The sequence below is a fragment of the Homalodisca vitripennis genome, chromosome 1, assembly GCF_021130785.1.
Source record: "Homalodisca vitripennis isolate AUS2020 chromosome 1, UT_GWSS_2.1, whole genome shotgun sequence".
Classification (NCBI taxonomy): domain Eukaryota; kingdom Metazoa; phylum Arthropoda; class Insecta; order Hemiptera; family Cicadellidae; genus Homalodisca; species Homalodisca vitripennis.
The window spans coordinates 123,593,265-123,605,903 of NC_060207.1; the positions used below are offsets into that span (position 1 = coordinate 123,593,265).

General features: G+C 33.6%; 1 protein-coding gene across 1 annotated transcript; it reads right to left on the reverse strand.

Moving 5' to 3' along the window:
* Positions 1-8,191: 8,191 nt before the first annotated feature.
* On the reverse strand, positions 8,192-11,175 carry LOC124370733 (cAMP and cAMP-inhibited cGMP 3',5'-cyclic phosphodiesterase 10A-like). The gene has a single exon (XM_046829037.1). The coding sequence runs from the start codon at positions 10,753-10,755 to the stop codon at positions 8,416-8,418; it is 2,340 nt and encodes a 779-aa protein (XP_046684993.1). The 5' UTR covers positions 10,756-11,175; the 3' UTR covers positions 8,192-8,415.
* Between the last annotated feature and the right edge of the window lie 1,464 nt (positions 11,176-12,639).

Sequence of the window (12,639 nt, forward strand, 5' to 3'; positions counted from 1 at the left end):
GAAGATGATCTTGAAAATTCACCTTGCATAACAAAATGTGCTTTGCAACACTAATCACTTTTCAAACATTTATTTAATATGAATTCAATGAGTTTTGGCACAAGATACTGACACTATTCCAAGTGCTCTGTAACCAAAAATAATATAACTTTTCTAACTTAAAATAAAAAAAGAATGGAGATAATGTGTGTTTGTGTGCAGGTGTACATATGTTTACAGGCACAATATGGTACTGGTTTCTCCTCAACTAGTCACATTCAACAGCTATGAATTCTTCAGACTTACTTTTTGCAATTTTCAGCATTTCTCTAGCATTGAGATGCTGATAGGGCCTCTATCAAGGATCTACATATATATAAATATTTGTTGGAAACAATTGTGAACAAAGTTGAAGTGGTTTACACTTTAGTTGAGAAGATTAAGCAATCTAGTTTTTTGTTTTGTATGATAAATTTAAAATGAGTAAAAATTCAGAATATGAAGTTAGAGACGAGAAGATTATATGGATGTAAAAGAATGTATAAAACTCAAATTTCTTCTTTCTTAAATAAATTAGCCATAGTTGTAGAAAAGATGGGTCTGCAATTTTTTTTCTCCCTTTTTTCAACCTATTCTGTAGCAATGCTTTTTAAGTTTAATATTTTTAAATACAAAATGTTTCCTTCAAAAAGTTTGATAAGTAATATTGGTATCATTTTATAAATACAACTATTTGGAACTTTTTGTACCAAGTAAACGAAGTTAAGAATCAGAAAATCCAAGAATCTTAACAACGTATATACATTTTTTGGCTGCTTTATAGAAGAAAAACAATTTTTACTAAAACTTTAAAACTATAAAATTCTCATGCAAGAGTCCTTTTCTCTAATCTTTCAAATGTATGATTACCACTCACCCTCCCCTCAAAAGTCTACTCTTACTATGCTGCCGTTTGAAACCATTACTGAAAATAATACTAACATCTGTATTCTTAAGTAGGGTAGTTGTGTTTCAGATTTTACTTGTCCAAATGTCAAGAATTGTTTGATTTATTATACACACAATTTGAGTGTCCAGTCTTAAAGTGAGCAACATTGTTAACTAGTGGATGCTCTGAAAGAGAGTATGTTATATATAAACATTACTCTGGTTATAGAACACAATGTAAACACTTAGACTCCCAAGTGGCACAATGTTCAGTCTTGAAGTGAGCAACATTGTTAACTTGTGGATGCTCTAAAAGAGAGTATGTTATATATAAACACTACTCTGGTTATAGTACACAATGTAAACACTTAGACTCCCAAGTGGCACAGTGTCCAGTCTTGAAGTGAGCATCATTGTCAACTTGTGTATGTCCTGAGAGAGAGTGTGTTATATATAAATTCTACTCTGGTTATAGTACACAATGTAAACACAGACTCCCAAGTGGCACAGTGTCCGGTCTTGAAGTGATCATCATTGTCAACATGTGTATGTCCTGAGAGAGAGTGTGTTATATATAAACACTACTCTGGTTATAGTACACAATGTAAACACAGACTCCCAAGTGGCACAGTGTCCGGTCTTGAAGTGATCATCATTGTCAACTTGTGTATGTCCTGAGAGAGAGTGTGTTATATATAAATTCTACTCTGGTTATAGTACACAATGTAAACACAGACTCCCAAGTGGCACAGTGTCCGGTCTTGAAGTGATCATCATTGTCAACATGTGTATGTCCTGAGAGAGAGTGTGTTATATATAAACACTACTCTGGTTATAGTACACAATGTAAACACAGACTCCCAAGTGGCACAGTGTCCAGTCTTGAAGTGAGCATCATTGTCAACTTGTGTATGTCCTGAGAGAGAGTGTGTTATATATAAATTCTACTCTGGTTATAGTACACAATGTAAACACAGACTCCCAAGTGGCACAGTGTCCGGTCTTGAAGTGATCATCATTGTCAACATGTGTATGTCCTGAGAGAGAGTGTGTTATATATAAACACTACTCTGGTTATATAGTACACAATGTAAACACAAACTCCCAAGTGGCACAGTGTTCATTCTTGAAGTGAGCATCATTGTCAACTTGTATATGTCCTGAGAGAGAGTGTGTTTTATATAAAGTCTACTCTGGTTATAGTACACAATGTAAACACAGACTCCCAAGTGGCACAGTGTCCAGTCTTGAAGTGATCATCATTGTCAACATGTGGATGCTCTGAAAGAGAGTGTGTTATATATAAACATTACTCTGGTTATAGTACACAATGTAAACACAGACTCCCAAGAGGCACAGTGTTCAGTCTTGAAGTGAGCATCATTGTCAACTTGTGTATGAATCAAGAATCAAAGCTTTATTGCCGTTACTACAATACACAGCATGGCATCGTCAAATTTGTTCACAGCATGAATACTTATTTCATAACACAGCCTTCATTATTGTTGAATACATTCTACAAACTCATCAACACTGTAAACAGCTAGATTGACTAGAAAGTTTTTCATATAATTCTTAAAGCTAACTAGGTTTAAACTTTTTACATTATCTGGCAGTAGGTTATATAATTTTATACCTGATTCTACATAGCTGTTTTTAGTTGTCTGATAATTACAATGGTTGGTTCTGAGATGTAAACAATTTCTAGTAGAATAGCTATGTATGGATCTATTGTTAGGAATTTCATTCAATCTATATTGTATATAATTTAAAACATTAAGAATATACAAAGAAGGAACGGTCAGAATCTTGAGTTTTTTGAACAAAGGTTTACAATGTGTTCTACTGTTCACATTACAAATAATCCTAATAGCTATCTTCTGCAATATTAGTAATCTCTTAGTGTTACAATCATTCCCCCAGACAACTACACCATATGACAAGTGGCTATGTATATGAGCAAAGTAAACTGCAGTCAATATTTCAGTACTTACAACCAATTTCAGCCTTAATAACATAAAAATACCTTTAGATATTTTTTACATACAGATTCAATGTGAATATTCCATTTCATATTTTCTTGAAGGTAAATACCTAAAAACTTTACATTTACATTCATTGTTAGGGTTGTATCTTAAGCTAAAGTCGAGATTCTGGGTCTTTTCATGATTCAAACAAAGATAATTTGCAGCACACCAGTCCCTTACAATTGAGTCTGCTCTGAGTAAATTGTCATGTGTTAAGATTTTATTTTTATCATTGACTAAAACAGCAAGGTCATCTGCAAACATATACGTGCTAATTGAGTTATTAAGACTTATAGAAGCTGGAAGGTTGTTTACATAAATAATAAACATTAAAGGGCCCAATATTGAGCCTTGAGGGACACCCACTTTGACTTGGGTGTACTCTGAATAACTCCCATCATAGGCTACCATTTGATGTCTGTCATTAAGATAAGATTTAAAAAACTGTAAACTCAAATCATTAAAGCCATAGAACTTAAGCTTATCCAACAAAATGTCATGTTTTACAGTGTTGAAAGCTTTGGACATATAAAAAAACTTACCAACTACAACGTTCTTATCATCTAAACCATAAACACAATTTTTCACAAAGTTTACAACTGCATTAAGTGTGCCTCTCTTAGGCCTAAAACCATACTGGCTATCCAATAGGAGAGAATTACTTTCAAAGTAATCAATAACTTGCCTATTTATCAAGATCTCACTTTTGATATTACAGGTACTATGGACACTGGCCAAAAATTTTTGTAATGTAACCTTACACCTTTTTTAAACAAAGGAACAACTTTTATCAGTTTCAAACACTGTGGAAAAACACCACAATCAATACAACCGTTCATTAAGTAGGTTAAAATCTCATCAATAAAAGGTGCAGCAAGCTTTAAAAATTTGGAATTGAAACCATACACATCTAAACTTGATCTGTTACTTAAAGAATGTATAGCTTTGTAGATTTCTTCCACTGTTACATTAGAAATAAAAAAATTAAAATTAGACATATCAAAGTTTAACTTGCTTAAATAGTATATCACAGACTGACTAGAATTTGGCACATTACTTAAAATTTCATTTACACTATTTACAAAGAAGTTGTTAAAACCACACAGTGTTAGGTTACATTCATTATCGGCAGACCTTACTGGTTTATCATTTTTACCCAAGTTCTCTTTTACAATAGACCATATAATCTTAGGTTTGCTGTTTGCAGATATAACTCTTTCACAATTAAAATTAAACTTACATGTTTTCACATCATTTTTATATTTCTTCTTTAATTTAAAATAACAGTCCTTAAAATATGGTATTCCTGTTGATTTATACAATTCATACATAGATAAACAGTTCTCTTTCAGTTCTCTAAGGTCAGTGTTATACCATTTAGGAGGACGTTTATCTTTTAAAACAGAAATAAACTTTACAGGAAAAACTAAGTCAACAATATTTTGAAACACACTAAAAAAATAATCAAATTTTTCATCTATACTATTTAATGTATACAAATTGAGCCAGTTTACCTTACTAATCAAAGAAACAAAATAGTATGATTTGATGTCATCAATTGGCCTTACCATTCTCAACAAACTTTGATTAGGTTTTTGTGGCCTGTTGACCTCGTCATTTGAAAGTTCACATTTTACAACAATTGGATGATGGTCTGATACTACTGTGTGCTTAACATAAGCATTAACAATTCTGTCAGAGTGCACTGATGTAGCAATGTTATCAATGCATGTACCCATATTAAGTCTGCTATTACTTGGTCTAGTTACTTCATTTATAGTTGTCAAGATGTTAACTTGACTTAAAAGTAAATCATAAAATCTAGTACTTTTGGCATCATTAACTAATAGGTCAACATTAAAATCACCACATAACATAATAGATGCACTGAACGTATTTCTAACAGTTAAGCTGTGCAATAAAGTGTACAAGTGCTCAATGAAACCCTCAAAATTATTATCATCAGGCACACGATAAATCTCAATACAAATTAGGTTAAATTCCTTAACGACTACAGCTGATATTTCACATACATACTGACTAGATAATTCAACTAGAAAAGACAGTTCTTCACCATTTAGTCCTGTTTTTGAAAATATCGCAGTACCTCCTCTGCGGTGGGATGGCCTACAGAAAGCGCTGAGCAACAAGAAACCAGGAATTGTAACTTCAGCCAGTTCATCACAGCTCAACCAGTGTTCACTAATACACAATATGTCCGCATGCGTTTCCATGACTAACAAGTTCACTTCGTCAATTTTGTTTAAAATACCTTGAACATTCCAATGAACAACAGTTAATTGATTAAAATGTTTCCACTTTGGCAAATGACTAGATTGGTTCCCATTAAAATTACAATTTGTGTTCATATGTGTAGGTAGGCCTGAGTTAGGCTCTTGGTTTATGACCCCCTGATCAATTCTTTGTCTTGTGTTAAAAAATCACTTTTACCCACCATCTTATTCCTAGGGGACCTGTATTTCTTAACAACACAACCTTGGTACCATAGATTAGGGTGCATCAGTTCTTCACTTAATTCATGTGGAACTCCAACTTTAAAAGAACTATAACTATTGTATCTTGTAGCTAGCTTATCACAAACATATGAATCAGACTCATGTAACTCCTTAAGATAGGTTATTGTTGCAACGACATCGTCAACCGCATTCGTCACAGTGTTCGCATTTCTGACATTTGGTGGAGAATTTGAACCATTTAAGCCAGAGAGAGAGTGTGTTATATATAAACTCTACTCTGGTTATAGTACACAATGTAAACACAGACTCCCAAGTGGCACAGTGTTCAGTCTCACAAAATCATGGAGAAGATGATTGCTAAATTTGTTTGGATGGGATATCTCTACATCCAAATCAGCATGCATACACTCCAGGAAGATCATGCGATTCAACCCTCATCAATTAATATGCAAGATTGAAGAGGCACTAGCAGTGAAAGACGTAGTCATGGATGTCTTTTTGGGTTTTTGACGACACAGGCATTCAGGCGATTGACAATGCAGTTTCATGACTTGATATTGATTGTCAGATTTGTGACTGGATAAAAGCCCTTCTCAAGGATAGGATGGTTACTATCACTCTTATGAGAGTGAGCATCAATGCAAGGAATACAAGGGGTTCTCCCCAGGGTGACGTCCTTTCTCCCATTCAGTGGAAAATATTTACGAACGACCTGCTTGTATCTTAGAACAGTAGCGGTGTCCACACAGGGGCATAAAGATGAAATTTTGATTCTTGTGAGTAGCAAGTTTAACACAACAGCTAAGGAACTGACCAATGCAGCTCTGAATAAAGTAGGAAACTCATGAGATGGGATAAGCCTTAGTGTCAACCCCACCAGAGCTGCCGTGATCACCTTTACAAGAAGATGTCAGTTGGAGGGTATTGGTTCATTATTATTGAAAGGCTCTTCCAATGAGTTAAATTCTGAAGTCAAGTACCTGGGCGTTATCCTTGATAGGGTTCTGAACTATAGGGATCCAAACCTGGAGAGGGATGTCTCCAGAGAGAAATGGTCCTTGATGCAATCCGGACGTGTGATAGGTGGATCTTGGGGACTTCATCCGAGGCTTCTGTATTGGCTTTTATGTCTCCATGTTCAGACCTGCATTAATGTTTGAGGATGTCGTCTGGTGGCCAAAAATGGAGGCCAGAATGGCTGTAGTTAGTTTGGCTAGAATCCAAAAGATGGCTTGACTAGGGCATTTCCAAGTGCACCAGGCTGTATAAACTAAAAGTTTATAATTGTACTAAATATTATGTGGAGAAACATCTCACTGAAGTAATAAAGCTAAAACATTTATGAATCTCATAAATGCACTAACTTAATAAAGTTCACAGTAAATGACACGGCTAAATTCAATTTTAACTTGGCTCACGTGTAGTTAACTAGTATAGTCTAGTATTTCTTGCCCCCTGGACATTGTCATTTGGGCTATGGCCTCGGGTTTTAACAGGAAACACTGCAAAATTAGCATCTAGTAAAGTTAAGCCAGCTCTTCCTACACTGTAAATTTCATAAATGTAAAAAAACAGTAATTTGAGAATACCATTCTATTATTGGTATCTAGTACAATTTTATACCTGTACAGGTTTTTTGTTATTTGCAGTTATAAAAAAATATACTAGAAACCAACTATTTGACCAATTCCATTACCAATGGTACTTGTTTCAACGACATCCGTCAGTGCATATGTGAACACGACCACTTTAAAGGTATGCTTGCACAAACCAGGAGCAAAAAACATTTTGTATTTTCATATGCATCAGCTGTTTTACATAAGGTAGAAACATTTTTAAAAGATTCCAACAATTTTTTAATTTTTAATAACAATTCCAACAGTACTTTTTCTAACAAAATCCATCAGCGCATAAGCGAGCATGATCACTTTAAAGATACGCTGCACAAGCTGAGAGCGCCAAACATTTCACAGTTGACAGTAATCAGTTGCTTGTTACTCCTGAACAGTTATTAATTATACAGGGTGATTCATGAAGTTCTCCCCCCACTTCTACAGCACATTGTACTAGTAAAAATAATGAAAAAATGTTATATAAACATAGGTCCGAAAACGCTTTGTTAGCGAGTGCAACGCAACAAAAGCAATACACAAACGTGCTGCAAAATGTACTGATAATGATGGCCTCATTTTCGAACATCTATTATAAAAAGGTGCGTACGGTTGGCCCAACCTGATTAATTTTGCTTAAAACTAGTAATGTATTATACTGAATAAAATCGATTTTTTGGTACTTATTTCTGTTTTATTTTAGACTTTGATTATATCAATTTTCTCAGAATTAAATTCTCTACAATTAATGTTTGTTGATTTTATGTATTTATTACCAATTTAACAAAGTTATTGTACATCAAACTTAAAAAAACATTGTTTCGTGCCCCAATTGTTTGCATTTAACCCTGAATCCCTCAAAAACTACTACAGGTACAGTTCTGAAACCTATTTTATTAGCTTTATCAGGTAAAAATACATAAGAATCCACGATATTTCTTACTTAATTAACGTTTCCAAAAGTTCAGTATGGCTTTATTTTACTCTTTACCCAGGAATTCAGGTGAAATCTTTCGCTAGCTGTAACTCGCTAACGAAGCGTTTTCGGACCTATGTTTATATAACATTTTTTTCATTATTTTTACTAGTACAATGTGCTGTAGAAGTGGGGGGAGAACTTCATGAATCACCCTGTATGTAATAAATGTAATATTTTATATATATATACATATAGATTTTGAATTATTTTTATTGTACTTGAACTGTAGAAATTTCCTTTAAGTTACAATATAGCAAGAGCTTTCCCTATTGTAATCCTAATAATTGTAAAATATTATCACTTTGAATTTCCATGTACCAACAGCAGAACAAGTCTGTGTAGTCCATGTATCTGCATATACGACTTTTTAGTATATTTCTTCAATATCATAACATTGAAAAAGACTTCAACTTAATTCACGTCACATTATTTTCAATGTCATATTTTGTTTCAAGTAAATGTTTCCATTGTTTAAAGAGTGTTCTAGTGTCCCACAACATCGGTTTCAGCGTACCGAATATTCGTGTCACAGTTTCTACACAAGGCAGAACAACAACATTCATGAACTGGACTTGATTCTCCAGAAAACTGTCTTGCTTATCTCGATCCATAGTTGGTAAGGGGATGAAACCCATTTTCTTTTCAACATCCCCCTGCTGGTAGAACTCCTCATAGACGCCTTCAGTGATTTTTTTACACACTGAAAAAGACTTTGTCTGCCCCGAAAGATCACAGGCTGTCATCATTAAACTTTTCACCAGTCTTCGATGACTGGCATTTTTAAATGTGAATACTCTCTCATCAGCCACTCTCATGAGTTCCATCCTGCACTGAAAGTAAAGTGACAAATCTGTGGCTATTATGCACTCATAAATTTCCAAGAGAAGTTCATCATAGATATCCGGTTTTATGTACTGAAACATTCCACATTGTTCAATTATCATCTTGGTGACAACAAAGTGATGGTTTTCTAGTGGTGAAGACTCATAAAGTTTTGCTAAATGATGTTTGGTCACCTGGACAAAGTTGTTTGTGTAACCTCTATGGTCTAAATCGTGACATAGTGCGGCCACCATCAGGCCTTTTTGTTCAATTCCATTAAAGATTTTGTGATAACGACTTATCATGTTCGCCATTGTATGGGCCACTCCAAATGCATGTATATAATTGTGATAGGGATTTGGTCTGTAACATTTTTGTACTGTGAGAACAAATTTTGTAACATTGTTTAATGCCATGAATGAATCTCCAAGGACTTCATGGAACATATTTAAAGTGAACTCGGTAAGCTTCGGTGTTTCATCTGGAGATGGATACCAAATAAATGAGAAAAATTGGTCAGGTAATTCAGTAGAAAGTTTCTTGACATTTTCTTGGTCGTGGACACAAGGTCGAATGTGGTAATGTAGTATTTCTTTAGTTACTTTGTTCAATATGATTTCAGTTTTTTTCAATTTCTCTTTAACTTGTAAATGTTTAAGATTTATAGTGCAGAAAGTAGCAAATTTAGTTAAAATTCCTTTATCTTCATTGCTAAACATTGTTGCTTTCAGTTTGTTTGCCAGTAGAATAGCACCGATAACTTGTTTGCCACATAACAGTGGCACACAGAGTAAAGAGGTCACTGGAAACTCTTGTTGTAAATCACATATTAAAGGATCATAGAGCTTATTTACTGCTTTTTTATTGAACAGCACATCACTCAACATAGATCCATCAGGTTTTACAGCAAAACTGGATCGCATTTTCTTCAATAATGTGGCATCTTCAATACCTTGTTGATAAATTGCTACAAAAAAAGCACTCTTTAACTGTTCTTCAACTAAGAAAAGTCTACAACACTGAGCTCCGATCGTTTCTTTAGCAAAGATGACAATATTTGAAAGGCTGTGATCCTCATCACCAGTTGCACAGTGATAGTGGTCTGTAAGGTGAACCAAGTGATTAGATAGATCTTGATGTCTCGCTAATGAACTGTACATGCTGTTCTGCAGTACTGCCACCCCAATCCACCCACTAACTATCAGAACTGTCTCGAGGTCTTCTTTATTAAATGGCACTTCAAGTGCATCTCTCACTAGTGTAAACACAGCAACAACTTTATCATCTGGAGTTTTTATTGGTACACAAAGTGCATGTTTCATCACAGACGACTGATAGCTGATTCCTAGAGGAAATCTCTTGTCGTTATTAATTTCATCTGATACAACATAATTTCCATGTAATGTGACATAAGCTGCAATTGTAGTTCCAGGCTCTATTTTCCAAGAAGTTATTTTTTGAGAAGGATCACTCTCTGGTGGATTCTGGTATAGTATATTTTTAAATGGATCTACAATGTGTGTTTCCACTAGAGAAGCAGACAAAAGCCTTTTCAAAATATTACCAGTGTCATGAATAGAAGTAATCAATTCAGGTTTACTTGATAAATCCAGGGTAATATCTGCAACTTTTCCTCTGGTTTTTTTGTCAAAAGTTAACTTTTCAACTTTGGCTTTGAGCTCGACGGTGCTACTTGCTGATTCGATCAATTTTTTGTGATCTTTATTAATAATCCTCAGGTAAGGAGCGAGGACATGGAGAGTGTTTTTATTACTTGACAAGTATTTTTTTAGCTTGTCTTCATCCACATTGAGTCGTTGTAGACTGTCCCTAAATGGAGAAGGGTCTGGATAGAACTGTGGTTCTAACATTTCCTTCTGAAGATTCATCCACTGTTTAGTTTGCTGCTCTGTGGGTTTTGACACTGGAAACATTGTTTTTGGCTGCAGGTTACTGAGTATATTAATGAACTATTTTACTGTATTCTGATGATAGAGCTCTAACCTTGTATTGTACGATTGATATGCCTGGTAATTAATTGTTAAACACAAATTCTGAAAACATACTCTTTTATGATCTCTTTGGTGTAATGCACATCTCAATTATGATAATTTCTTTAAACTGTTAAAATTTCGTTATACTGCTTAAATTTCATTAAACTGTTTTACTCACTTAAATTACACTTAATAAATAAAAATATATTGATTAGAATCATCTGTCAAACCTTGTTCCATATGATTTCAACAGCTGAAATATGTATCTTTTAATTGGTGTTTCATTCCTTTTTGTGAACTCTATTCTGGTCTCCCTTTGTTCTGAAAGCTAAATTTCTTGGATATAAATACTGGAGCAAATGAAAAAGATGTAGTAACTTAAGAAATCATAAAGCTTTTAAAGCTAAAATATCAAATTTATATATACGTTACCTAGAAAACGTTACCTAATATGAGAAAGTAAAATGGCAATATTGTGTTGCAACATAAATAACTACATATAAAGTTTAATTCTCCTATACATATAAGTAAGTACTGAACATTCGTCTGTTCGAGCATATATGTTTTCTAGTGCAATATACATGTATTTATTGTCTACTAATAAAACTACCAAATGTTTCCTTATTTTTAAGTAAATACAATAAATATACACTATACAGAGATGGGAGAGACATATTTTTGTTTTTTTGTGAGAAACTTTTGCCTGCATTTGCCATAATTCTAAGTACTTTCATTTGAAAAATGAATGCACAAAACATAGCTGTCCAGTAAAAGTACTGGTATTGGTTTTTAGGAGTACTACTGTTTTACCAAGGGTCCATGGAGTACTATGTTTCTAAGGTAAAGTGTTATACCATACCCTAGATGGGAATGAAAAAATGCATATGTTAGATACTTGTTTTACAAAGCACACATGAACATCCCAATATAGTTAACTATCCATAATAGTTTAACAAGTTCTGTATAGTACTTTCTATCAAAATGTGATATAAATTATATATTTAATTATTTTTTATTCCATACAAATGTAACTTTCTAAAGAGCAGATCATGAAGAATACAAACTAAGGATTTACCTAAGTCACTTTTAATGTGGTATATAACATTATTTTGTTTTTAAAATTCAGATTAACCTGTTCTGTTACTGTTCAATTGCTTTTACTGTGTTTAAAACTTGGAAGAAAACCAAATTGATCATGAAAAGTAAGATTATTTTCAAAATATTTGTAATAAATTGTTATATTTTTATACTTTAGGTCCACACAGATTGTTTACTCTTCTGTATAAATTTCATATTGTAATAGATCTATTGTACCTTTACTGTTCATAGCTTATCATATAATATAACACAACTACAATTTTCCTAACATTTTTCTTATTCTTTTGTAGCATATACTACTTAATCTATCAATGTGAATGTTGAGTTTAGATCCAGTCTTTAGATCCAGCCTTCCTCTTACGTACAGCATCTGAATTCTGACACTGTTGCAGACTGGACTCCTGAAATCTGAAGTCATGTTCGTCTGAAAGGATCCAAAAACAGTTGGCAATGAAGAACGAAGAAGCTCAAGATGAAACCACCCGCGTATCATTTAACTTATGGACAAGGTGCGTGAGTTGTTGCTTGGAAGCAAGATGTTCAGCTACAAAGTTAGAGAGAAAAGATTATTATGCATGCCAATTAGGTTATTAATTCACCAAGAATTTAGTTCCAAGAACATCAAATTAAATTTATGCTAACCAGTAACAAATAACAAGGTTGCAAAATATATATTATATAAAATGACACTAAATAACGGTACAAGAGGATATCAAGATATATTTT

Excerpts from the sequence above, each read along its gene's own strand:
- LOC124370733 (XM_046829037.1), bottom strand. The coding sequence starts at position 10,755 with ATGTTTCCAGTGTCAAAACCCACAGAGCAGCAAACTAAACAGTGGATG.